The sequence below is a fragment of the Peromyscus eremicus genome, chromosome 6 (genome assembly GCF_949786415.1).
Source record: "Peromyscus eremicus chromosome 6, PerEre_H2_v1, whole genome shotgun sequence".
NCBI classification, from domain to species: domain Eukaryota; kingdom Metazoa; phylum Chordata; class Mammalia; order Rodentia; family Cricetidae; genus Peromyscus; species Peromyscus eremicus.
The window spans coordinates 30,455,778-30,482,092 of record NC_081421.1 but is presented as its reverse complement, the minus strand read 5'-3'; the positions used below and the strand labels follow the sequence as shown (position 1 = coordinate 30,482,092).

Below are 26,315 nucleotides of genomic sequence, written 5' to 3'. Positions count from 1 at the left end.
CTGTTGGTCTTTTCTGTGTCGAACACACAGATTGCAAGCCCAGTGCCACTTTGAGATCTTTGGCAGCAGTTAACTCTGCAGCTCACACATGATTGAGCCTGTATGATAATGAGTATTCAGAGATGGGTAATACCTGGGGGGGGGGCGCTCACCAACCTAAGACAGAGCGCCTGTGTTGCCTGGGCAGGTGTCTCCATGACAGGTAAAGTGACCTGCTGACGTCCCACGCAACCTAAGTCAGAAGCTCATTTTTTAGTAAAAGGGGGGACCTCTAAGGTCCTGGCCCCCGTTTTGGGTAACTGTTGCCTTGCTTGCTGACCTTGACCTTGATATCCTCCCTATGCTAATTCCCTGCCAGGTTCCACCCTTCTGAATGCTTAAGGGAAGTTCCTTGTCTGTGTATCCTGCATATTGGGCATTAACAGCTTAGATGCAAGATTGTAAAACATCAGTAGCGAACTTCTGCCCTCCGGGGTTTTCACATTGTGCTGTAAGCCTGTATTTAAGACCTCTTCCCTCCTTCAATAAACAGCATTCAGCGTAAAAAAAAAAAAAAAAAAACCCAAGTTACAACGCAGCAACCAGACTTCATGGGAGAATCCACGACAGCCAGCCAGACCTCCTCCAAGAATATAGAAAGCATTCAACATTAGTAAAACCCTGTAACAATGCAGGATTTTTTTTCTTTTGTTCTTTCTCTGTTGTAGAATATTGTTTTAAGGTGTGATACTTTTGTTTATATTGCATTTGTTTAATTCTGTAAAGCTGTGATACTGTGTCTGTCTAAAACACCTGATGGTCTAATAAAGAACTGAAAGGCCAATTTAAAAAAAAAAAAAGAGTCATTTGCTGGGACCACACTGTGGAAAGAGCAAGCTGACTCCCACAAGTTGTTCTCTAACTTCCATATACACATCAAGACATTTGAATACACAAACACACACATGCACAAAACAAATGTAATAAAACCCCATAATTTTTATAAAGAAATTTATGAAATACCTAGGGACACAGCTCAGGTATTAAACTCTTGCTACCATCTTCAAGGACCTAAAATTGCCACTGGCCCTTGTCTCAGAAATCTGCATTTACTCATGAGTACGCTTAGTATTTTTTCCTAAGGTAAAAGAATTTAAGTCAAGTTCTGAAAAATGACAAAGGTCAGACATGATGGTACATGTCTTTACATCTCGGTACTCAGGAGTCAGAGGCAGGCAAATCTCTGTGAGTTCAAGGCCAATGTGATCTATATGGAGAGTTTTAAGCCAGAAATATCAACATAGTGAGAACCTATCTCAATTTTAAAAAAAAGAAAGAAAAAGAAAAAGAAGTTAAGATTAAAAGGATTTAACAGCAATTTTCCAACAATAACTTATTCTTACTGAATCAGCTTTTAAAGAAAACTCTTAATTTGGCTTGGGGGTTCAAAGCACTGGCTGCTCTTCTAGAACCGCTCTGAAGTTCAGTCCCAGCACCCACAGAGCAGTTCACAACGTCTCTAACTCCAGATCTGGGGGTGCAGGGCCCTCCTCTGTCCCCAGCTCGCACTTCATGCACCTGGTGGATATAAATGCAGGTAAAACACTCATACACATAAAATAAAAATAAAATAAAGACCTAATTCTATTTTTATTTAAGGTTACAGGCAGGGCTAGTGGCAGAGTTTACCTAACATGCATGAGGCCCTGGGTTCTATCACCCCCATACCCCAGGAAAAATAAGTTACCAATTTTATACTTCCAGTAATTTATCTCTCAGGAAAATACTTTTAGAACTCAAAATATTAGCAATGGCTTTGCAAGCTGTCAAAGTGAGTATCACTAGTTTTTCCATGCCTAGCCATATGGACATCCTACAAAATCTTACAACTGCAAGGTATTTCCAGGTGCATTATGGGTTGGGTAGTATACCTTCACACTTTTCTTTTCATCTGACCCTTCGGTCATAAGGTAGGCTTTATCTCCATCGGTTCCCTCGACACTCAGGAAGCAGTTGGTTGTGTGGCCAATCCCGCTAGGGAGAACTTTATCCCACAGCATTGCATTGATGACAGAGCTCTTGCCACTACTCGTCCTGAGGAACATGCAAAACAAGGGGTCAAAACATGCTCCACTGGGCTCAAACCAACACTTCCACAGCTCAGCTTCACAGACAGCACCTTTTATAAAGAGACCATGGAGCACGCACACCTGTAACCTAGAACTTGGGAGGTAGAGACAGGAGTACCAGTTCAGCTGCACAAGACAAAGTAAAGAAAAAAAGACAACACAGGCAGATAAGGAAGACAGACAAGTGCTGTTAAATATTAGCAGTGTACATTTAGAGAAGATAAAGTGCTAGAAAAATGTGGCAATTTGAAAACAAACATCAAAATTCTGTGGTACATTTCCTATTCCCAGATGAGGTCTAATGTCCCATCTTCAATCTAGGCTGGACTGTGACTGCTTCCCAAGTGACACTGGGTGGCTTCCAAGGCTGAACATAAAAGGCAATGCAGCTCCTTCCTGTTTACTGGGCCACATGCACTGGGAATCTTGCCACAGATGAAGAGGTCAACTACAATGATTGCTGTGCCACAGTTAAGTCAAGCTGATGGGAGGGCTGGCAAGGCGTGCCAGTTGAATCTCCAAGTCATTCCAGCCCAGTACCAGACCTGAGAGTGAAGATACCCAATCATTTCACCCTCCAGTACTGAGCAACCCCAATCTTCAGGAACAAAGACAGGCTGTCTCCACTGTGTCCTGTCTGAACTAAGAATTAATGTGTACACTGAAATATGGAAGTTTGTTTGCTTGTTTGTTTGTTTGTTGAGACAGTGTTTCTCTGTGTAGCCCTGACTGTCCTGGAACTCACTCTGTAGACCAAGCTGGTCTCAAACTCAAGAGATTCACCTGCCTCTGCCTCAAGAGTGCTGAGATTAAAGGTATGTGGCACCACTGCCCAGCAGTGATTCTCAAAACTAGTTTGGGTTCCCTACCCCTTTCAGAATCTGGGAGAATACCAATAATACCAAGCCCTCAGGTACATTATGAATTACAGAATCAGACTATAAAGTTACACCCAAGCACAGGTATCCTCCTCCTGTGCCTAACAATACTGGGATCACAGATATGTACCACCATGTATGAATCTGTTTTTATAAAGTTTTATCTCCAGCCACCAGTCATCTACCTCCTGAGAACTCAAAATTTCCAATTCTGAAATCATTTAGTGACCAGCCCTAACCTAAAATTATCTAAGGGCTACCCTATCTCACTCAGGCTCATTAGCATAAATCCAAGTATGATCAAAGGAGTTCATTACAAATAATAAAAGCTATTCCTATCACTCAGGAAATTCTAAGGGTTTTAGCAAGTCTGTGATAGGAAGGGACATGAATGCCAAAAATACATCTCCTGTTCTAGCATCCCAATTACTCCTGGTTTTCCTGACCTGTGTGGCATCTCTATTTCATGGACGGTTCCTCTTCTCCCCATCTTGCTATTACTCTTCCTTTTCCCAGTGCATAATCTCACCAACTTCCCAGATCGCAATTACCAACATCAGTCAATAATTTCGAAACTTCCTAGAATTTGCCTAGGTTGCAATTTCAACTATCCAACTTGGCAGTTTGGAAAAATTTATTTAAATAAGCACCAACAATACACATCTACATCATAAGAACACAAACACCTGTTCACAAACCTACCACAATAAATGACATTCAACCAACCAAGTAATTTGTGATTCTCACCTTTCTAAATAATTTCTAGGCTACCCTAATTATTTTTTTTAACGTGTATGTGTGTGGACCTGCTTATCGGTATGTGTACCTTGTGCATATACTGCTCATGGAAGCTAGAACAGGGCATTGGATCCACTGGAACTGGAGTTATAGGGAATTGTGAGCTACCATGTGGGTGCTGGGAACTGAACCCTGGTACTCTTCAAGAACAGCAAGTACTCTTAATCACTGTGTGGCTCCTGGTCCCTAGTTACTCTTTTATATCTCTTATCACCCTTCCTGTCTAACCACGCAAACTAGGATCTTCAAGTTTCTCACTTCCTACCTCCTATTCCCATCCAATCTATCCTCTGTGCTCCACATCCAACACTGTAATTGTTAACTCTATATCCTCTCATTTTACCTTCCAAAGCATAAAGTAGACAGAACTTACCGTGCTGTGTGAGGTCTTCAGCAAACAGGACCACTTCTCTTCCCTCGCTGTGCTATGTTCCCAAGTATCTCAAACATAACTTACAGTTCTCCAAACACATCATGGTCTCTCTCTCCCTTTCCATTTACTACTTTCTGCAAGAAATGGGCTCTGGGCCTAGCTCCTAGCCAAAGCTTACTCCTCAGCTAATGATGGGTTATAGGCTTAATAAATCCACAGCAAGCTGAAAGTATGTCGTAGAAATAGAGATTCTCCTGGCCTCCCCAACATTACAGCTGAGTGATCACGTGGCTGACTAGGAACCATGGCTCCCAGCCACACCCTAATCAAGTCTTCTACTACACACGAGTGTGTACTGCTTCCACAACATCATGTATGGGCAGGGAGTGAAGTCAGCCACTATAAGTCAGGGACCACCTGTTCCTCTCTCTTAGTCTCAAGGAAGCCATCAGTCACCACCATCTACGGGTCTCTTCCTACCACTTCACTCTAATCTTAGGTGAAGCTTATTCATGGAGCTGCCTCTCTCTAAACTTGTGTAAGGCCTGAGAATACTGTGCCAAGTAGAAGCAGCAGAGAGTAAAACAAAATAATAGGACACTGTGAAAGGCTTAGAGGGACTTTAACAGGATACTTCAGGAATAGAATTGGCTGCGGAGGAAGCCATGTGACTGAATGCCTGCCTAGCACATGATGCAGACTGGTTCAACTCCTAGCACCACCACAGTACTATTACTCCTAGAAACAGAATGAAACACAGAACTGACTTGGGAAGCCAACACAGGAGAATCAGTTCATGGCCACCTTTGGCTACCCTGTCTTAAAAGAGCAAACTAAATAAACAAATAGCATCTGAGAAGGAATCTTTCAGTTGCAGGAGCCAGGAAAGCCTTCTGAGGTAGTACCATTTGGGATGGGACATGAAGAGTGATCTAGGCACCAACAACTACAACTGCAAAAGCCTTAGTGAGAAACAGCTTGAGTCCATGACATGAGTTTAGTAAATAAATAAATGCCATTACTGGCTAAAAAAAATTAAAAAGATAGTTGAGACAAGAAGTATAGGGCTAGTCATTTGTCCTTGTGTCCCTAGGGCTAAACAGAGCACACACAGTGAGCAGGGAGTTAACCATCTTTTTCCTTTGCAGTGATGGTGATCAAGCCAGGGCCTCGTGCATACTAGGCAGGCTTTGATCACAGGCCACATCTCCAGTTCAACACCCGACAGTTAGGTGAGTATATCAGATGTGACAAAGATCACTCCATCCCCTAGACACACTGACATCTTCCTCTGGGAATCATGAGCTGAGTCTTCTGGAAGACATCTTTAATAATCGATGAGTGGTGGCACAGGTCTTTAATCCTACCACTCCACTCACAAAGCAGAGGCAGGCAGATCTCTGTGAGTTCAAGACCAGCCTCGTCTACATGGCAAGTTCCAGGATGGCCAAGGATACATAATGAGACCCCCAGTCTCAAGAAAGTTAAAATAAAATAATCAATATGAACCTAGAAAAATAACTCACCACCTAGATATGGTGGCACAAGTGAGGATTCAAGGCAGCCCTGGCTACATAGCAAACCTTCTCAAGAAGAAAAGGAGAAAAAAGAAAATTACTCATCATGTTCTTCATTACCCATCTCTCCATCTTTCTAACTGACTAAAAGCCAACCCTTAAGAGATGGGAGTCCTTAGAAGAGAACGTATACCAGCTCTCACAAAGCTTCACGTTCATTCAGGATAGGGACAAGGTAAGAGCTGCAATACTTAACCTAAGGAGAAGCTGTTGTGGGGAAGAGAGAAAAATGCAACCCACTGAAACACCAGACGTGGTTGAGATATGAGAATGAAAAGCTGACCTGTGCAGCTCACCCCAGGGGAATCATAAAGGTTTACCTGCCAAAAAACGCCACTTTCATATGTCTCCGTGACAGCACCTCCCCAATGACAGCAAGCTTGTTTCTGTAGCCCTGTATTTCCACCAGATCATCCTCAGTTGCTATTCGATCAAGTTCCGGATTCCTGTATGTTGCTGCAAAGTTCAAACAGTGTTAGAAAAAATGATATAAATGAATTCTGATAATTATACAACTGTATGCATTTTGGGTTGTTCTACACTAACGTATCACTTGAAAAATCTGAGTAGTTGGTCTCTTTTTTCTTTTTTTTTTAGAATGCGTGTGTCAGGTAGTTAGTCTAGGACCACATACACGCAAGGCAGGTGCTCTACTGCTAAGCTACAAACTTGAATATCTGGTAAAAGCTGAGTGCCCACTGTGATGACTATCCTGCCTGAAAGAATTTCAAAAATATTAACGATTTCAAGAACTTGGTGAAAGGGATTACTTAATATTTATCTACTGTTCAAAATTACAAACCATATGTGAAACAAAATCCCCATTTTAAAGAGAGAAATGAGAACCTACTAGCCATCTACTTTTGTTCAAGTTGATCCTGAACTGGAAAGGAGTGCCACATGCTGAACTGTGACGTTCCTACCTCTCAGATACAAAGACAGGGTTCAGTTTGAGCTAGGCAAGCCCTCGCTTCTTATTACTTCACAGCTTGATTCCCATGGGGAAGGGATACAACAGTCCAACCAGTAAGAAAAGGCAGAGAGAAAGATTTACAGACTGAAGCAGAAGCAGGGCTTATCAGAACCAGGGGACCTATCCACATAACCCTAACCAAGGGCAGAGGAAGTTCTAAGATCACGGGTTTGAAAAGGAACAAAATGAGCCTGGTGGTGGTGGCACACATCTTTAATCCCAGCACTCGGGAGGTAGAGACGGGCGGATCTCTGTGAGTTTGAGGCCAACCTGGTCTATAGAGTGAGTTCTAGGACAGCCAGAGCTACACAAAGAAACCCTGTCTCCAAAAAAAAAAAAAAAAAAGGATAGAAACAGCCACTGTTTTCTCATCCTAGTAATAGGAGAGAAAACTAATACTGTCTTTTTGCCTCTTTTTGAAGATAAGACATGGAGACTCATTTTGTTATCATAACCAGAGACACTTAGAACTAACTCAGTGCTCAAGTGATTAAGCTTAAGCTTTTTGCACCTCATTTTACATTTCAAGTACATTAATAAAGCATTTACCACGGGTGAATAATGGAAAGACTGGCACTCAACTTGCTATGTAGCTGAGGACCTTGAACTCCTGATCCTACAGGCTTGCACCACCAAGCCAAGGTTGTGATTCTTTTTTTTTTTTTGGTTTTTTCGAGACAGGGTTTCTCTGTTGTTTTGGTGCCTGTCCTGGATCTCACTCTGTAGATCAGGCTGGCCTCGAACTCACAGAGACCCACTTGGCTCTGCTGGGATTAAAGGCATGCGCCACCACTGCCCAGCCCAAGGTTGTGATTCTTAAATCCTTACCTTACATATTATACTTCTTGTTATTTCTCATTTTACACTTCTTGATTTATGTTTCTATTTGCTAGCCCCCTCTACGCCCTTGGAAATTTTAGAACAAGTCAAAAAAAAAAAATTCAGATTCTAATACTGCCTTTTCACTAACTCCCAGCATATGTTCAAGCTATAATTGACAGGCTTCAAAAAAGATAATACTACATTCAACTTCAGTTTTTTTTGTTTTTTTGAGACAGGGTTTCTCTGTGTAGCTTTGCGCCTTTTCCTGGATCTCGCTCTGTAGACCAGGCTGGCCTCGAACTCACAAAGATCCACCTGCCTCTGCCTCCCCAGTGCTGGGATTAAAGGCGTGCGCCACCACCGCCCGGCTAAACTTCAGTTTTACTCCCTATCAACTTTAGGAAACGGTATTTTCCACAAGTCACTGTGTTGGCTCAAAGTCTTCCAAAACTGGAAATAAACTTTTTTATTTTCTCACTCAATGAAACTTGGGCTATGTGATATTTGGAATTGGAGATAATCAAAGTTCCAGACCTAAGGAGCTCAAAATCTGGTGAGGGAGCTTTAAAGGAACAAGTGGGGAAATGTTTGCTTCAACCAAGAGATTAAATGCTTCCCCAATGTCATTGGAAATATTCTAAGAATTCCTTACTTTCCATTGTAAACCCAACAGACAGATATCCTAAGAACCTGGAAAAATCCCAATAGTTCTCTTTAAATTAGTATATCCTGAAAAAACAATTGAGGCTACCTTTGAGCAGTTACACAAACGAAAGGAAAATATTTATCCTTTCCCAAAGCAACTACATCTCATGTGAGGGAAGAGATAAGCCTGACATTCTAAAATTGCTCAAGGACAAATCGTGGAGGAGACATATGTAATGGCTGCATACAGACTGTCTGATTGTAGGCAAATCCAGCTTTGTGACCTTGGGGCAAGTTGCTTATCTTCACAGTGCCTTTAAAATGAGTATGCTTCTAACTTACCTACTGGTTTTATGAGGATTACAGAAATTTTAAATTTCATAATTAAACATTCAGACCAGTATTTCTTAACTGTGAAATTGCTTTTACTCACTATGGTACTGTTCTCAGAATACAGAACAATGTGAATTCAACATCTAAACCTGAGCAAGGCACACACCTGTAAACCCAGCAGTCAGGAGGCAGAGGCAGGAGGATCAGGAGTTTAAAGCCATTCTTGGCTACAGAGCCAGTTCAAAGCCAGCCTGATCTCAAAAAAAGAAATAAAACAAAATAAAGAACTAAAGTTGAAATAATAAAACACTTGTATATATTTTCAACAGTAATCGTAGAAATTTTAAGAGGTACCAACCTTCAACAAAATGTGACCCTTCGGTAACAAACTCCAGTAACTGGCCAAAGATTGCAGTGATGGCCTTCTTTGCCAGCACAAAGTGCTTCAGCGGAGACACGGTTTCTGCCATTATGCACCTAGGGTGGGAAAAGGTGAGAAAAGTAATGATTAGCCTCTGGGTGTGCCACGCCTGGAGTCTCAGCTATGGGGCAGGCTGAGGGAGGAGGTACCCTTGAGCCCAGGAAATCCAGTTCTACTTGGACAACATAACATAGCAGGGCTTTCCTCATTGCCAAAGCTCTAATTAAACTGAATAGTAGTAAGGGGTCTGAAGAGGTGGTTCAGTAGTTAAGAGCACTGGCCGCTCTTCTTGAGGACCCTGGTTCAATTCCCAGCACCCACACAGTAGCTCACAAGTGTCTATGACTCTAGTTCTAGGGGGTCTGATGTCATCCTCTAGCTTCCACAGGCACCAGGCACACACATGGTGCACACAGACTTACATGCAGCCACAGTACCCACAACACAAAATAAAAATTATTTTTAAAAAAGTCATTTTTAAGAGATAATAAAAAAATAAACACAAACTGTATAATAAGGAAGCTGTGCAACCCAGCAGTGAGGAGGCTGAAGCAGGAGACCCGGTTTAAAACAAAACCAATCGGGACCCTCAAAACGGCCAAGCCTGAGGACCTGAGTTCAGTGCCCAGAAACCCACAGATGGACGGAGAGAACCAACTCCTCACTGTTCTCTGCCTCCAACACAAATTCCAACATCCCCACATATAAATCAAATGTGACTACAAAAAACATAGGATAAAAATGTGCACATTTCTGGGGCTGGTGATGTCTCAGTAGTTAAGATCACTTGTTGATCTTCAGGAGGCTTCAATTGGGTTCCCAGAACCCACACAAAGTTGCTCTGTAACTCCAGTTCCAGGGGATCTGACGCCCTCTTCTGACCTCCAAGGGCACTAGGAATAACATATACATCAAAAAAAAAAAAAAAAAAACACACACGCACACACAAAAAAACAACTAAAGACAAAACAAAAAATGTCTTAAAATCGTAAGTATTCTAATCCCTGCCAGTTTGTGTCTCAATTCCCTAATGGCAAAAACTAACCTGACCAAACAGACCGAATGCCTTAATTTTTTAGGTAATTTATTTATTTTAAGAAATCATTTTAGTCAGAAACTGAAGACTACTCTTGAATGACCTCTTACTAGAACAGGTGAAATCTGCCTCCCCTGGTGCTACCTGTAATCCAGTTACTCAGGAGGCTAAGGCAAGAAAATCTGCAAGTTCAGGTCCACAGAGGCAACAATGAGCTGCAGGCTTGCCTGGGCTAGTAAGACCCTGTCTCAAAACTAAAAGTTTAGAAATGGGTTGGGGTTGTGTGTGTGTGTGTGTGTGTGTGTGTGTGTAGTGGCTCAGTGGTAAAGCACTTGCCTAGCATGTGAGACCTGTGAAGGTTCATTCCTTGGTTCTGGAAAAATGAATATGTAAATAAATAATGTAAAATCCGTAAAGGCTAATGACAGAAATCTTGGTTGCATTTCCTACTTTATTTCCCTTGAGTGAAGATGAAACTATTGTAGCTAAGCTGCGGTTGCGTGTGACTCTTAAACACATCAAGGAACTGGGTTAGGGAGAGGAAGCCAAGATCTCAAGCCATAACTAAGTTATTAACTTTCCCAATTGACGGTGTAGAAAAGAAAGTAAAATTCCCTGGTCACAATGCAGTACAGACACTGAGAAAGCAAGAGCTTTCATCACAATTAAGGATTCAAGACTTAAAGGAGGCATGACGGCTTCTAGCCAAAGTCCCCAAACTTCAAGGAACGTTAAATTTAAAATAACAATAAAGACGTTGTACCTGGAAGCTTCTTATGAAAAGACACCAAAGACAACCACACACTAACCCCGGTGTGCGTGAAACGAAGCGCCGTGGCCACCAGGAGGGTAGATCCCTCCAGAACTGACGGCGGAGGAGGTGCGCGGGGAGAGGCAGCCGCGTGGGCCGTGAGCTGGCCCGGCCGGGTGGACTCCTACCTGGACAGGCCGCCCGTGGCTCCCGCCCGGCCCGCCGCCCCAGCCGGTCAGGGCGCCCTCGCTCCGCCTGTCCGGAGCTCGAAGGTCATCCCGGGCGTCCCCACCCGCCAGCGGACACTCACTCCGTCCCGGCTCCGACGGTCACCCAGCAACCACAGCTCCGCCACGGCCCCCGGGCTGTCTCATCCTCCCGAGAGAGGGGAGGCGCCCAGAGGAGGGGCTGTGTGGCGGCTACTTCCGGTTCCTAGCCTCTCCTATTGGCTGTTACTCCGAGACCGGAACTGCATCTATTCCGGGTGCCATTTTCCTTCAGGGCAGAAGGCGAGGTTTGTTATGGGCATGGACTCTAAACAGAAGCTTTAACCGCTTTCCCTTCTACCTTACAACTCCTTCCCTTCGTTGTTCCCTTCAAAGTTTTCAAAGCTCAGCGGAGCCTAGGATGCCTATGGTTGTCTTAGGGTGTAGGGTGCGAAGTTGGGGTGAGGGGCGAGGAGGTCCCAAAACCACAGAGATGCTTGTTTATCAAGCTAACTGGGAAAGTCCAAACTTTTGACTTCACTGCTCTGCTCTTGATTTGGTATCCTGGGGTTGGGTGTGAAAGGTGTTACTTGGGAATTAACTTGTCCATGACTTACACTTTGTTAGGAATCACCTTAAAGACCGGGCGTGGTGGTGCACGCCTTTAATCGGGAGGCCGAGGCAGGCAGATCTCTTTGAATTCGAGGCCAGCCTGGTCTACAGAGTGAGTTCTAGAACAGCCAGAGCTGCTACACAGAGAAACCCTTTCGTGAAAACAAAACAAAACAAAAAAATCACTTGGAAATTGTGTTAAGCTGTTGATTTTGATTCATTGGTCAAGGGTGAAGCCCAAGAGTCTACATGGTCCACCTCCCAGGAGAGCTTCCAGAGTTAGCAAATGAGATGCTTTTGCAAGGGAAGCCACTTCATCTCTGTAAATGACAGGTACCTCATCTATAAAATACTAAAAATGCCTACTTTATGGGTTATGGAACAGAAAATGGGTTAGCATGTAAAGTGCTTAGGACACTGATGGACAGCTAAAAGAGCTGGATAAATAAATACCGCGGTTCTATTGGATAGGTAACTATCAAGCAAATACAATGGATGAGATCATTTCAGACTGTGCTTGCTGTTACGGGGAAAAATCAGGGCAATGGAATAGAGTATCTGAAGAAAAAGGAGTAAGGTGGAGCCAACCAGGGTGTCATTTCTCAGTTTCTTTCCAGACCCTTACTGGGAATATCTGGAGGAAAACTGCCCAAAGACTAAAGAAAGGACAGTGGTAAGGTGGATGAAATGAAAGACTAGCATGGTGGAGTGTAGAAAAGAAGAGGGTGAGAGAAATGTTGGAAGGAAGGCAGGTGTAGAATCATAAAAGCTAAGATCAGAAGTATAAATTTCTTTAAGACAAGAACTCACTGTATAGCCCAGATGGGCCTTAAACTTGAAATTCTGAAATCTGCTAAGGGTTGGTTTTATAAATGTGTGTGCACCACCACATCCTGCAGAAATTTTGATTAAGTGTAATGGAAAACTTTTGGCCCAGAGAATAACAAAATTTGATGTTTGTTTGTTTGTTTGCATGGAGACAAGGTCTTACTTTAGTTCTGGCTGACGAGATGATGGGAGCTTCCCAAATGATGGGATTAAAGGAATATGCTACCAAACTCTGAATTGATTTATATTTTTCCAGGTCACTTTGGCTATAAAGAGATTCCACACAATGCTTTTTTATTTTTAAACAGTGCTAGAGATTGAACCCAAAGTCTCATGCATCAAGCCTCTACCTCTGAGCTACATGGCTAGCCCTGTAGCAAAAGTCTTTTCCAGAAAGGGAAAGAGAGGCACATGCCTGTAGCAGTAGCTACTAGGAGTCTGAAGCAGAAAGACTGCTCAAGCCCAGGACTTCTAACTCTGTGGGGAATATAGTGAGACCATCATCTGGGGAAAGAAAAAAAAAAGCTGGGTATGGTAGCTCACTGACTCCAGCATCTGGGAAGGGAAGACAGGAGGATTACATTAAGGGGTAGGCCAGACTGGAATAGAGACCTGTCTCAAAAACTAAAGACAAAATTTATTTCCAATAAAGATCTAAAACTAAGCAAGAGCAATCTCATGCTTTGCTGTGGAAGTGCTGCTGTGTAGTTCAGTTGTGGTACAGAAGCTAAGATCTTTATTTTAAGGGATGTTTTATGGGCATGGAAAGTACCTACACTGGCTAAAATATCAGAAAAGGAAGAATGGAGACTCTTGAGCATGCATGAACAATGAGGCAATTTCTTCCTGTGTTCTGCTCTTAAAGCCTTCTAACTAACTGACTGGGAGGTCAGAGGCCACTGAGCCATTTTGCCAGACCTTAATGCAATTTCTACTGAAATGCTTATAACCTATTGAATAGAAATGTGGTGAATTTCTTTTTTTTTTTAAAGTATTGGTCCTTTTTTTTTTAATGTAAAAACATTTTATGTATAACTGCAGGAGAAATAATACACAGATAGCTTGAACATAAAAACAGATTATAATCCAAAAGTCCAGAGTTATTTTAAACAGTAAAATATTTTCTCTGTAGAAAATAGTATAAATGATAACATTTCCCAATAGGCCCTTTTAAGCCAAATGATAGCTGAATTATACATATAAATATTGATTAGATTCTGAGATACAGAAGAAACCTATCTTCATCTGTTCAGAGAGCTATGTTTTACTTAAGTTGTGTGAGATTCCCATTCCCTTCACTGTTTGATTTATGGCAGACATTTTTCTATAGGCTAATTCATAATCTAAAAATATTTTAGACTCCCCTCCTGAAAGTACAGCCAGCATATTCTTTCATCAGCTTGATACGGTATCTATTCTTATCCTAATAGTGAAATGTTTCACTAAAGCTTGTCCAGTGATTGAGCAAAACCAAAACTTACTATAAGCCACAGTCATCCTAGGGTCCCCCCTGCTAGGTAGCCTCCATGGTTCTGTGTGTTGCAGTCTGATTATTCTTTGCTTTATATCTAGTATCCACTTATGAGTGAGTACATACCATGTTTGTCCTTCTGAGTCTGGGTTACCTCACTCAGGATGATATTTTCTAGTTCCATCCATTTGCCTGCAAATTTCATGATGTCATTGTTTTTCTCTGCTGAGTAGTACTCCATTGTGTATATGTACCACATTTTCTTAATCCATTCTTCAGTTGACAGGCATCTAGGTTGTTTCCAGAATCCGGCTGTTACAAATAATGCTGCTATGAACTTGTATCTTTGTGGTATGATTGAGCATTCCTTGGGTATATGCCCAAGAGTGGTATGGCTTGGTCTTGAGGTAGATCGATTCCCAATTTTCTAAGAAACCACCATACTGATTTCCACAGTGATTGTACAAGTTTGCACTCCCACCAACAGTGGAAGAGTGTTCCCCTTGCTCCGCATCCTCTCCTACATAGACTGTCATTAGTGTTTTTGATCATAGCTATTCTGACAGGTGTAAGGTAGTATCTCAGAGTCGTTTTGATTTGCATTTCTCTGATGACTAAGGATGTTGAGCATTTCCTTAAATGTCTTTCAGCCATTTGAGATTCTTCTTTTGAGGATTCTGTTTATCTCTGTAGCCCATTTTTTAATTGAATTGTTCAGTATTTTGATGTCTAGTTTCTTGAGTTCTTTATATACTTTGGAGATCAGTCCTCTGTCAAATGGGGGTTTGGTGAAGATCATTTCCCATTTTGTAGGTTGTCTTTTTGCCTTATTGACCTGTCTTTTGCCCTACAAAAGCTTCTCAGTTTTAAGAGGTCCCATTTATGAATTATTGCTCTCAGTGTCTGTGCTACTGGTGTTATATTTAGAAAGTGATCTCCTGTGCCAGTGCATTCAAGAGTACTTCCTACTTTCTCTTCTATCAAGTTCAATGTAACTGGATTTATGTTGAGGTCTTTGATCCACTTGGGCTTGAGTTTTGTGCATGGTGACAGATATGAATCTATTTGCAATCTTTTACATGTTGACATCCAGTTATGCCAGCACCATTTGTTGAAGATACTTTCTTTTTTTCCATTGTATGGTTTTGACTTCTTTGTCAAAAATCAGGTGTTCATATGTGTGTGGATTAATGTCAGGGTCTTCAATTCGATTCCGTTGGCCCACATGTCGGTTTTTATGCCATTACCAAGCTGTTTTTATTACTATAGCTCTATAGTAGAGCTTGAAGTCAGGGATGGTGATGCCTCCAGAAGTTGCTTTATTGTACAGGATTCTTTTAACTATCCTGGGTTTTTTGTTTTTCCATATGCAGTTGAGTATTGTTCTTTCCAAGTCTGTGAAGAATTGTGTTGGGATTTTTATTGGGATTGCATTGAATCTGTAGATTGCTTTTGGTAAGATTACCATTTTTACTGTGTTAATCCTACCTATCCGTGAGCATGGGAGATCTTTCCATTTTCTGATAGCTTCTTCAGAGACTTAAAGTTCTTATCATACAGGTCCTTCACTTGTTTAGTTAGTGTTACCCCAAGGTATTTTATATTATTTGTGGCTATTGTAAAGGGTGATGTTTCTCTGATTTCTTTCTCAGCCCCTTTATCATTTGTATATAGGAGAGCTACTGATTTTTTTTTTTTGAGTTGATCTTGTATCCTGCCACTTTACTGAAGGAGTTTATTAGCTGTAGGAGTTCCCTAGTAGAATTTTTGGAGTCACTTATGTATACTATCATATCATCTGCAAATAGTGAAAGTTTCACTTCTTCCTTTCCAATTTGTATCTCCTTGATCTCCTTATGTTGTCTTATTGCTCTAGCTAGAACTTCAAGTACTGTATTAAATAAATATGGGGAGAGTGGACAGCCTTGTCTTGTTCCTGATTTTAGAGGTATCACTTTGAGTTTCTCTCCGTTTAATTTGATGGTGGGTGTTGGCTTTTATGTTTAGGTGTGTTCCTTGTATTCCTGATATCTCTAAGACCTTTATCATGAAGGGGTGTTGGATTTTGTCAAAGGCTTTTTCAGCATCTAATGAGATTATCATGTGGTTTTTTCCCTTCAGTTTGTTTATATGGTGTATTACATTGACAGATTTTCGTATGTTGAACTATTCTTGCATCCCTGGGATGAAGCCTACTTGGTCAGTGGATAATTTTTTTGATGTGTCTTGAATTCGGTTTGCCAGTATTTTGTTGAGTATTTTTGCATCAATGTTCATGAGGGAGATTGGTCTGTAATTCTCTTTCTTTGTTGCATCTTTGTGTGGTTTGGATATCAGGGTAACTGTAGCCTTAAAAAGAGTTTGGTAATATTCCTTCTGTTTCTATTGTGTGGAACAATTTGAAGAGTTTTGGAATCAGCATTTCTTTGTAAATCTGGTAGAATTCCACGCTGAAACCATCTGTTCCTGGGCTTTTTTTTGGTTGGGAGACTTTTAATGATTGTTTTTATTTCCTTAGGGTTTATTGGTCTATTTAATTAGTTTATCTGGTGTTGATTTAACTTTGGTATGTGGTACTTATGCAGAAAGTTGTCTATTTCTTCCAGATTTTCCAATTTTGTGGAGTACAGGTTTTTGAAGTATGACCTGATGATTCTCTGGATTTCCTCATTGACTGTTGTTATGTCTCCCTTTTGATTTCTGATTTTGCTAATTTGGATGCTCTCTCTCTGCCTTTTGGTTAATTTGGATAGGAGTTTGTGTATCTTGTTGATTTTTTTTTTCAAAGAACCAACTCTTTGTTTCATGATTCTTTGTATTGTTCTCTTTGTTTCTGTTTCATTGATTTCAGCCCTCAGTTTGATTAAATTTCCTGGTGTCTATTCCTTCTGGGTGAGTTTGTTTCTTTTTGTTCTAGAGCTTTCAGGTGTGCTGTTAAGTGATTAGTGTGAGATTTCTCCAACTTTTGTTTTGTTTTGTTTTGTTTTGTTTGTTTTTTCAAGACAGGGTTTCTCTGTGTAGTTTTGTGCCTTTCCTGGAACTCGCTTTGGAGACCAGACTGGCCTCGAACTCACAGAGATCTGCCTGCCTCTGCTTCCCGAGTGCTGGGATTAAAGGCGTGCGCCACCACCGCCCAGCTCTCCAACTTTTTTATGTGAGCATTTAGTGCTATAAATTTTCCTCTTAGCACTGCTTTTATAGTGTCCCGTAAATTTGGTTATGTTGTACTTTCATTTTTATTGAATTCTAGGAAATCTTTAATTTCTTTATTTTATCCTTGACCCATTGGTAATTCAGTTGAGCATTATTCAGTTTCCATGAGATTGTGGGCTTTCTATAGTTTTTGTTGTTGTTGAAATCTAACTTTAAGGCATGATGGTCCAATAAAATACAGAAAGGTTATTCCCATGTTTTTTTTATCTGTTGAGATGTAGTCAGTTTTTGAGAAGGTTCCATGGGGTGCTGAGAAGAAGTTATATTCTTTTGTGTTAGGGTAGAATATTCTGTAGATATCTATTAAGTCCATTTGAGCCATAACATCTGTTAGGTCCTTCATTTCTCTGTTAAGTTTCAGTCTGGTAGATCTGTCCATTGGTGAGAGTGGTGTGTTGAAATCTCCCACTACTAATGTGTGGTTTGATGTACGATTTAAGCTTTAGTAATGTTTCTTTTACAAATGTGGGTGCCTTTGTATTTGGGGCATAAATGTTCAGAATTGAGACTTAATCTTGGTGGATTTTCCCTGTGATAAATATGTAATGTCCTTCCTGATCTCTTTCAACTGATTCTAGTTTGAAGTCTATTTTATTAGATATTAGGATAGCTACACCAGCTTGTTTCTTAAGTCCATTTGATTGGAAAGCCTTTTCCCAGCCTTTTACTCTGAGGTGGTGTCTGTCTGAGGTTGAGTTGTGTTTCTTGTTGCAGCAGAAGGATGGATCCTGTTTTTGTATCCATTCTGTTAGCCTGTTATAGGTGAGTTGAGACCATTGATATTGATGGATATTAATGACCAGTGATTGTTAATTCCTGTTATTTTTTGGTGGTAGTGTTGTGTTTCCCTTCTTTGGTCTTTGTTGGTGTGGGATTATCTATTGCCTGAGTTTTCATGGGTGTATTTAATTTTGTTAGGTTGGATTTTTCCTTCTAGTGCTTTCTGTAGGGCTGGATTTGTGGGAAGGTATTATTTAAATCTGGTTTTATCATGGAATATTTTGTTTACTCCATCTATGGTGATTGAGAGTTTTGCTGGATATAATAGTCTGGGTTGGCATCTGTGATCTCTTAGTGTCTGCATAACGTTTGTCCAGGAACTTCTAGCTTTCATAGTCTCTATTGAGAAGTCTGGTGTTATTCTGATGGGTATGCCTTTATATGTTACTAAGTCTTTTTCCTCTGTGGCTCTTAATATTTTTTTTTTGTTGTTGTTCTGTATGTTTAGTGTTGTGATTATTATGTGGCTAGGGGACTTTTTTTTTTGACCCAGCCTATTTGGTGTTCTGTAAGCTTCTTGTATCTTCATAGGTATTTCTTTCTTTAGGTTGGGAAAGTTTTCTTCTGTGATTTGTTGAATATATTTTCTGTGCCTTTGAGTTGGTATTCTTCTCCTTCTTCTATCCCTGTTATTCTTAGGTTTGGTCTTTTCATGGTGTCCCAAATTTCCTGGATGTTTTGTGTTACTACTTTTTTGGCTTTAGTGTTTTCTTTGACTGATTTTCTCTATTGTGTCTTCAACATCAGAGATTCTCTGTTCCATCTCTTGCATTCTGTTTGTTATGCTTGCGTCTGTAGTTCCTGTTCGTTTAGTCAGATTTTCTATTTCCTGCATTCCCTCAGTTTGTGTCTTCTTTATTTTCTCAATTTCAATTTTCAAATCTTGAACTGTTTCCTTCATCTGTTTAATTGCTTTTTCTTGGCTTTCTTTGATTTCTTCCAATTTTTTATTTGTTTTTTTCTTCCATTTCTTTAAGGGAATTTTTCATTTCCTTTTTAAGGGCCTCTATCATCTTCATAAAGTCATTTTTGGGATTGATTTCTCCTGCTTCTTCTGCATTGGTATGTTCAGGTCTTGCAGGTGTAGAATCACTAGGTTCTGATGGTGTCATATAGGTCTTTATGTTGTTGCCTGTAGTTTTGCACTGGTGTCTACTCATCTCTTCCTCTGCTCGGTGCAGGCGGTGTCTGTGTCTGAGGGTGCTTTTCTTGTTCCAATTGATAGTCTTGGTCCACTGGGAGTTATTGGTCGAATCGATGCTGTTGGGCTTTGTTTCTCTGGGAGCAGCTTAATCCAGTGGGTTTTAGGGGGTTCTGTCTCCAGGAGCAGCTGTCCCCAATTGGTGCAGGGTGGGCTTATGGCTCCAGCCGGTGGTTGTTGGCTTCACAGGGGCTGGTTTTTTTGGCGAGGGAGCAGGGAAAGGTAGCTGCCTGGTCCCTGGAGCTCCATTGGCTGGCTGATGGGGAGGGTCACAGGACTAATTTCTGCCAGATAGTTGAAAGAGGGTGTCGCGTCCCCCTCGACCAGCAAGGAAGACGCAACACCAGGCTCTTCTCCAAGCAGTTTATTCAAGAACCTTGAGACAATCTTCTGACCCCGGGGAAAGCCATCTTCTCCCTCTCTCTGGGGAAAGCCATCTTCTCACTCTGGGGAAAGCCAGCCCACGCCCTTTATAGCCACTGGGCAACCAACCCCGTAGTGCCACGTGGACAATGCCGATAGGGTCAGACATACGCAAGCAAGCCAGATTCCACGCCCAAGCCAAATAAGGAGTTGTTTATCCCAGAGAACACCTGCCATCGGGAAGGCGGAAGCCAGACGCCGGCGCCATCTTTGAGGCGCGGCCATGCACGGCTCTCTACAAGAGGGTACCCTACTTTCAAGCTTTCTCTTATCAAGTCCCTGCCCCCTTCTCTGCCCCTTCACTCCTCTCCCCTCAATAAACCTCCTTCATGGGTCCTGTTGTATGGTGTGTCTCCTTCCTGCCATCTTTAAAATACAACATTGGCAGTTCCAAGAGACATGGCACCCCCATTTCCATTCACCTGCCATCCCTAATCCCTTACTTTTTTTTTTTTTTTTTTTTTTTTTTGGTTTTTCAAGACAGGGTTTTTCTGTGTAGTTTTGGTGCCTGTCCTGGATCTTGCTCTGTAGACCAGGCTGGCCTCGAACTCACAGAGATCTGTCTGCCTCTGCCTCCTGAGTGCTGGGATTAAAGGCGTATGCCACCACCCAGCTCCCTTTTTATAATACCAAATAGGGTGGAATGTCATTATTCCTAGCTACTTCTGGAGTCACTTGACTGCACATGCACTGTCAGCAGTCAGGCAAAATTCACTCCAGGGCCTTATGTCCTATGTAATCTGTGCGCAGTGTGGTCACGTAAACTTCAGGCAGCTTGATCATCTACTCTATGTGTGTGCGTGGCGTAGCTACGTAAGCCCATATACGCATGTTCGAGGTGACCTATAAAAGCAGGCCCCGCTCCTTACTCTCTCTCCTTCTCACTAGAGGTAGCACACACACACCCCACCTTCCCGCACCTTTCTTTTGGGTAGGCCTATCCACCTCCCCCCTTTCCCTTCCCTAGTAAAAACTCTTATAGTGGGTTCCGCTGTATCTCGTGCTTTCTCGCTCCTGGTAAATAATGCTGACAAATAAATGACAGTGTATACCTGTCACCCCTGGTTCAGGATGTGAAGACAGGAGAAGCATGGCAAGTTCAAGAACAGCCTGTTCTACACATGTGAGCTCCAGGTCGGCCAGGACTAGAGAGTTAGACCTTGTTTAAAAAAAAGAGTCAACCCATTTTCTTAGAACACCTCTCCATCTGCTCTGTGAGGGTTGGGAAGGTGGTGGTGTTTAACAATTTCCTCTAAGACAAAACATTCCTGCCCAGTGAGGGCAGGGGGGCTGGTTAAAACCCAGAATGTTCAACATATCACCACAGTCCCCAGTTGGTAGAATGTTTGAGAGTGATTAGGAGATGTGGCTCTATTGGAGGAGGTGTGTCATAGGGGCAGGCTTACAGGTTTCATAAACTTTCTGTCATTCTCCTTGTGCTCTCTGCCTCATCCTTGCAGCTCAAGATGTAAGCTCTCAGCTGCTACAGCCATTTTGCCTGCTGCTTCCTGCCACACTGCCCAGCCATGATGGACTCTTAACTCGGAAATCATAAGCCCAATTTACCACTTTTATAGGTTTTATAGGTTGCATGGTGTTTTGTCACAGTAATAGAAAAGTAACCGAGACACTTCCCAAGGTCTGTTTACCTCATACCCATCTCATTGGGAAGGGTAGAGTTCCAATATGAGATGTTCAGGAGTCACGTTTAGCTCATTGCTACTCACTTTGCTAGCCAGGAGAACTTTAATCTTTTAAACCCACTTTGAAGCCAGCAGTGATGGCACAGGCCTTTCATCCTAGCACTTGGGAGGCAGATCAGGCAGATCTCTTGAGTTCAAGGCCAGCCTGGTCTACAGAGTGAGTTCCAGGACAGCCTGGTCTACAGAGCGAGTTCCAGGACAGCCTGGATACACAGAGAAACCCTGTCTGGGCAAAAACAAAACAACAACAACAACAACAAAGAAACCCTTTGGAAACCCTAGTGAGGTCAGAGTGGCAAAGTGTGGAAGCAGAAGAACAAGATTATGAAGAAGTGACTCTAAAGTAAAAAGAATTTGGCAGGCAAGAAGAGTGGGAATACAGTGTTCTTAGACTTCAGAACTCTACTCTGCATGGCCTTGAAACCCTGGCCCCCACCACCACCACCAGGAATTGTACCTTGTGGCAAGGATTCTAATTCCTGATCTCGGCTTTCTTATGTAGGCAGAGTGATTATCTCAATTGAGATAATTTTCAGTAATGAACATCATCTGATAAAACATTAACTTTTTCCTAGGCATAGTGACATGCCTGTCATCCCTGCACTAGAGGTGGAGGAGGCAGAAGGACCAGGAGTTTAAAACCAGGTTACCCAGCTACATAAGGAAGTCTAGGCCAGTCTGATGTATGTAAGACCCTGACTTTAGCCTAGTGTTGGTGGCTCACGCCTTTAATCCCAGCACTTGGAAGGCAGAGGAAGACAGATCTCTGAGTTTGAAGTCATCCTGGTCAAACATGGTTCCAGGACAGCCAGGGGTACACAGGGAAATCCTTTCTCAAAAAACTAAAACAAATAAATAAAATGAAATAAAAATAAAGAAAACATAAACTTTTAAAATTCTTTACAAAATCCCTCTTTAAAATGACTCTTCTTATAGATGTAGTGACACATACACCTTTAATACCAGCAGTCAGAAGGCAGAGGCAGGCAGATCTCTATGGGGTTGAGGCCAGCCTGATCTATCTACATAGTAAGTTCCAGACCTGCCAAAGGATACAAAAAACAAAAAGATTATTTTTCTTTTTTTTTATTTTTTTTTTATTTTTTATTTTTTTTTGTTTTTTCGAGACAGGGTTTCTCTGGGTAGCTTTGCGCCTCTCCTGGAACTCACTTGGTAGCCCAGGCTGGCCTCGAACTCACAGAGATCCACCTGGCTCTGCCTCCCGAGTGCTGGGATTAAAGGCGTGCGCCACCACCGCCCGGCTAAGATTATTTTTCTTAATATAATGTGAATAAAATTAGGTATGTGATATTTATTTAACAGTATGAAAAGTTGTTTCCATTTATATTTTAAAACGTGAGTGTGTGTGTGTGTGTGTGTGTGTGTGTGTGTGTGTGTGTGTGTGTCTGCTTGTCTATAGGTGTACCATATATATGCAGGCCAGAAGAGAGCACCCCTGTGTCTAGTATTTGGCCACCTGATGTGAGTACAGGAGCCAAACCCTGGTCCTCTGCAAGAGTAGCAAGTGCTCTTAACTGGTGAGCCCTCCCTCCAGCCCTCTTTACTTTGTGATCTGTTGTGGTGGCACATGCCTTTAATCCCTACTCTCAGGAGACGAGCAAGTGGATCTCAGTGAGTTACCAGCCAGGGCTACATAGTAAGACTATCTAAAAATACCTTGTGTGTCTGTTTATGGATGTGTGTGTGCATGCCACAGCATGAATCTGGCAGTCAGAGGATGTTCTGTTTTATGTCAACTTGACACAAACAAAAATAACTTGGGAAAAGAGAACCTCAGAAAATGCCCCCACCAGACTCATCTGTGGGTAAGCCAGTGGTATATTTTCTTAATTAGTGATTGATGTGGGAGGGCATAGTCCACTGTGGGTAGTGCCATCCCTGGGCAGGTGGTTCTGGGGTTTTTAAGAAAGCAGGCTTAGCAAGCCATAAGGAGCACACCAATAACTTCTCTGTGGGCTCTGCATCAGCTCCTGCTCCACATTCTTGCCTTGCCTTGCCTCTGTGTTGGACTGTGAATGTAGAACTGTAACCTGAAGTAAATACACACTCACCTCACCAAGTTCCTTTTGGTCATGGTGTTTCGTCATAGCAGTAGAACTCTTAAGGCAGAGGGTACCTTGGGGGAGTTGGTTCTCTCCAGCTTGTGGATCCTAGGGATCTTTTACCCACTGAGCCATCTCACTGGTTCTTGTTTCTGTTAGTGTAAGAAATTACTCTTTACAGTTTTATTTTGGGCAAAGGTAGTTAACAGTTTGACACTAAGTTTATTTACTAAGGAGAATAAACTTCATAAGAAAACTGTGATTGATGCTTTAGTAGGGAAAAGCTTTATAGAGAAAATTATTTTTCATTATAAGTATGAAGAAATTTCAGATAACTGGTAATTCTTAAAATCTTAGTTTTCAGACTTACAAAATCAACATAACCTTACGTAGGTAACAGCTTTTGACTTTGTGACTTGCATGTCACACTGGAAACACAAGCATCTTGCTCTTAGAGTCAAGTGTTCTTTCTGTAAGTCCAGTACCATGAAGAGAAAATATCCTCGCTCACTTTGCTCAGCACCTGAACAGAGGTTTCAGAGGGCTAAGCATGGTGGGTTCCTTGCTTCCCAAAGGCATTCCCTACCTTTGATCTGGAACAAAGAAAAGTAAATAAAGTAACTGGATCGTGGTAAGAAGCTGCAGAAGAGTCTCCAGCTGGAGTCCAGCCTGGGTTACAGAGCTTTTTATAAAAAAGTTCCAAAGGTACTCATCTCCCCACACCGTTTTTAATTTTTAGAAATAGAACTGTGTTAATGGAAAGCTTAGCTAATTAACTACATTTACTTCTCCACTAAGATCAATAATTGGTTTTAACTGTTAAACTTAAATCTTTAAAGAGTATTGATGTTTTTTCTTGAACTCATTTTCCAAGAGGATTGTGGCCATTTGATTTTTAATTAGGATTTTCAGATTTATGTAACATGGTATTTGTTTCTTTAACAATGGGTCTCATGTAACACAGGCTGACCTTGAATTCACTATGTAGTTGGGGATGGCCTTGAACTCTTGATCCTCCTGTGTCAGCCTCTTGAGTGCTGGGATCACTCGTGTGTGCTATCACACCTGGTTTATTTAGTGCTAGGGCTCAAAGCCAAAGTTTCATGTGCAAACTGAGCTATACCCTCAGTCCAATGTGCTGCATTTTAGTCATTAAAATTGTGTTTGTGCTGTCACAAGCCTCTAACCTAGGGCTAGGAGGCAGAGGCAGGAAAATAACTAGTTCAAGGCTAGTCTGGGCTACGCAGTGAGGTCTGTCTCAGAAAACCAAGAGGATTGTGGATATAGCTCAGTGGGAGTACACTTGCTTGGCTTAGGTTTGATCCAAAGCACTTAAGAAAAAATTCTTTTAATTATTTAAGGGTTGGTAAAGGAACTTTACTGTACTAGCCTGGCAACCTGAGTTTGATCCTTGGTATCCACATAAAGATAGAAGGGAGAAAACCAACTCCCCCAAGTATTTTCTTTGACTTCCACACACTAATAAAAATAAATAGAGCTGGGCAGTGACTTTAATCTCAGCACTCAGGAGCTACAGGCAGGCAGATCTCTACTGGGGTATGTTTTTCTGTATGCTATGAATATGTGTTGCTATGATTGGTTAATAAATAAAGCTGTTTTGGCCTATAGCAAGGCAGCTTATAGGCAGGCAGAAAGTCCAAGACAGAAACAGGAAGAAGAAAGGCAGAGATGGAAAGAGGTGAGCCAACCGCCCAAGGAGCAACATGTAATGGGATGCAGGTAAAGCCATGGAACATGTGGCCATACATAGATTAATAGTTATGGGTTAATTTAAGATATAAGACCTAGCTAGCAAGAGGCCTGCCATAGACTCTACAGTTTGTAAATAATATAAGCCTCTGTGTGTTTACTTAGGTCTGAGCAGCTGCGGGACTGGGCAGGACACAGGAAAACTTCTGACTACAGATCTCAATGAGTTTGAGGCCAGCCTGGTCTACAGAGTGAGTTCCAGGATAGCTAAGATTATTACACAGAGAAACCCTGTCTCAAAAAATAAAAGAAATTTTAAAACATAGTCTTGATAGTTTGGGAAATACATAAAACTGCTGTTTTGTTTGTTTGTTGTTTTCTGTTTTGTCGAGACAGGTTTCTCTGTGTAGCTTTGTGCCTTTCCTGGATCTCACTCTGTACCCCAGGCTGGCCTTGAACTCACAGAGATCCACCTGCCTCTGCCTCCCAAGTGCTGGGATTAAAGGATAAACTGCTTTTAAAAGGAAGTAAAACAAAATAAGCCAAGTAAAGTTAATGGAAATATGCTAGGAATTAAGTTAATGAAATTCTCTGGAAACCAGATTTCAAAGTTAGAAATAAAGGGTGGGGAGATGGCTGAGTGATTAAGCATACTGGCTGTTCTTCCAGAGGATCTGGGTTCAATTCCCAGTACCTACATGGGTACTGGCAACTGTTTGTAACTCTAGTCCTAGGAGGTCTGACAGCCTCTTTCAGCCTCCTCTGGCACTGCACACACATGGTTTGCATACATACATGCAGGCAAAACACCTATACACATAAAAATTATTTAAAAAATGAAATTAGGCTAGGTGGTAGTGGCGCATACCTTTAATTCCAGCACTCAGGAGGCAGAGGCAGGTGCATCTCTGAGTTTGAGGCCAGCCTGGTGTTCATAGTGAGTTCTAGGACAGCTAGGGCTACACAGAGAATGGAGAAACCCTATCTCAAAGGGGGGGGGTAGATTAAGAAGTGTTATTTTCTCAAAGCTTCTATATTTTTCCTACAATACTTCAGAAACCATAATCTGAGAATGTCATAGATCCTTGAGAAGCTGAGAAATTCGCTAATATGTGATGAAGTACATCTAGAGAAATCTATAAAAGATTATTTCAAATGGCATAGCTGGCAAATTTATATGCAGGAAATGCTTTTGAATAGTGCACAACCATTTTCAGTTTTGGAGTACTGGGAAATGCTTTGGAACCTCACAAGTAATGACTCACTTCAAGGTGACATTTAAAAACAAAGGTATTCAGTGCTGCTGTTCAGAGTTGCCAAGGTGTAGTGTTCACAAACATCTCCATCAGAGATTGTTCTGACTAGAATATAGGTAAGCTCCAAAAGTACA

General features: G+C 41.7%; 1 protein-coding gene and 1 long non-coding RNA gene across 5 annotated transcripts in view; one reads left to right on the top strand and one right to left on the bottom strand.

The window, feature by feature from the left end:
* The window catches only part of Mfn1 (mitofusin 1), a 47,124-nt gene extending 35,567 nt beyond the window's left edge, over nucleotides 1–11,557 (bottom strand). The window contains exons 1-5 of one of the 4 annotated variants that reach the window (XM_059265330.1): nucleotides 11,026–11,104; nucleotides 10,301–10,337; nucleotides 8,866–8,984; nucleotides 6,055–6,190; nucleotides 1,911–2,073 (exon numbers count right to left, since the gene is read on the bottom strand). In XM_059265330.1, the coding sequence (XP_059121313.1) occupies nucleotides 1,911–2,073; nucleotides 6,055–6,190; nucleotides 8,866–8,977 (411 nt within the window). In that variant the 5' untranslated portion in view covers nucleotides 8,978–8,984; nucleotides 10,301–10,337; nucleotides 11,026–11,104. Of the gene's footprint in view, nucleotides 1–1,910; nucleotides 2,074–6,054; nucleotides 6,191–8,865; nucleotides 8,985–10,300; nucleotides 10,338–10,727; nucleotides 10,858–11,025; nucleotides 11,156–11,538 lie in introns of those variants that run through there. The other 3 variants (XM_059265332.1, XM_059265329.1, XM_059265331.1) reach the window with 3 other exon arrangements.
* Nucleotides 10,660–26,315, top strand: part of LOC131913005 (uncharacterized) — a 51,411-nt gene continuing 35,755 nt past the window's right edge. Inside the window, exons 1-2 of the long non-coding RNA XR_009379785.1 lie at nucleotides 10,660–11,229; nucleotides 11,763–11,866. This is a non-coding gene — a long non-coding RNA (uncharacterized LOC131913005). The remainder of the gene's footprint in view (nucleotides 11,230–11,762; nucleotides 11,867–26,315) is intronic.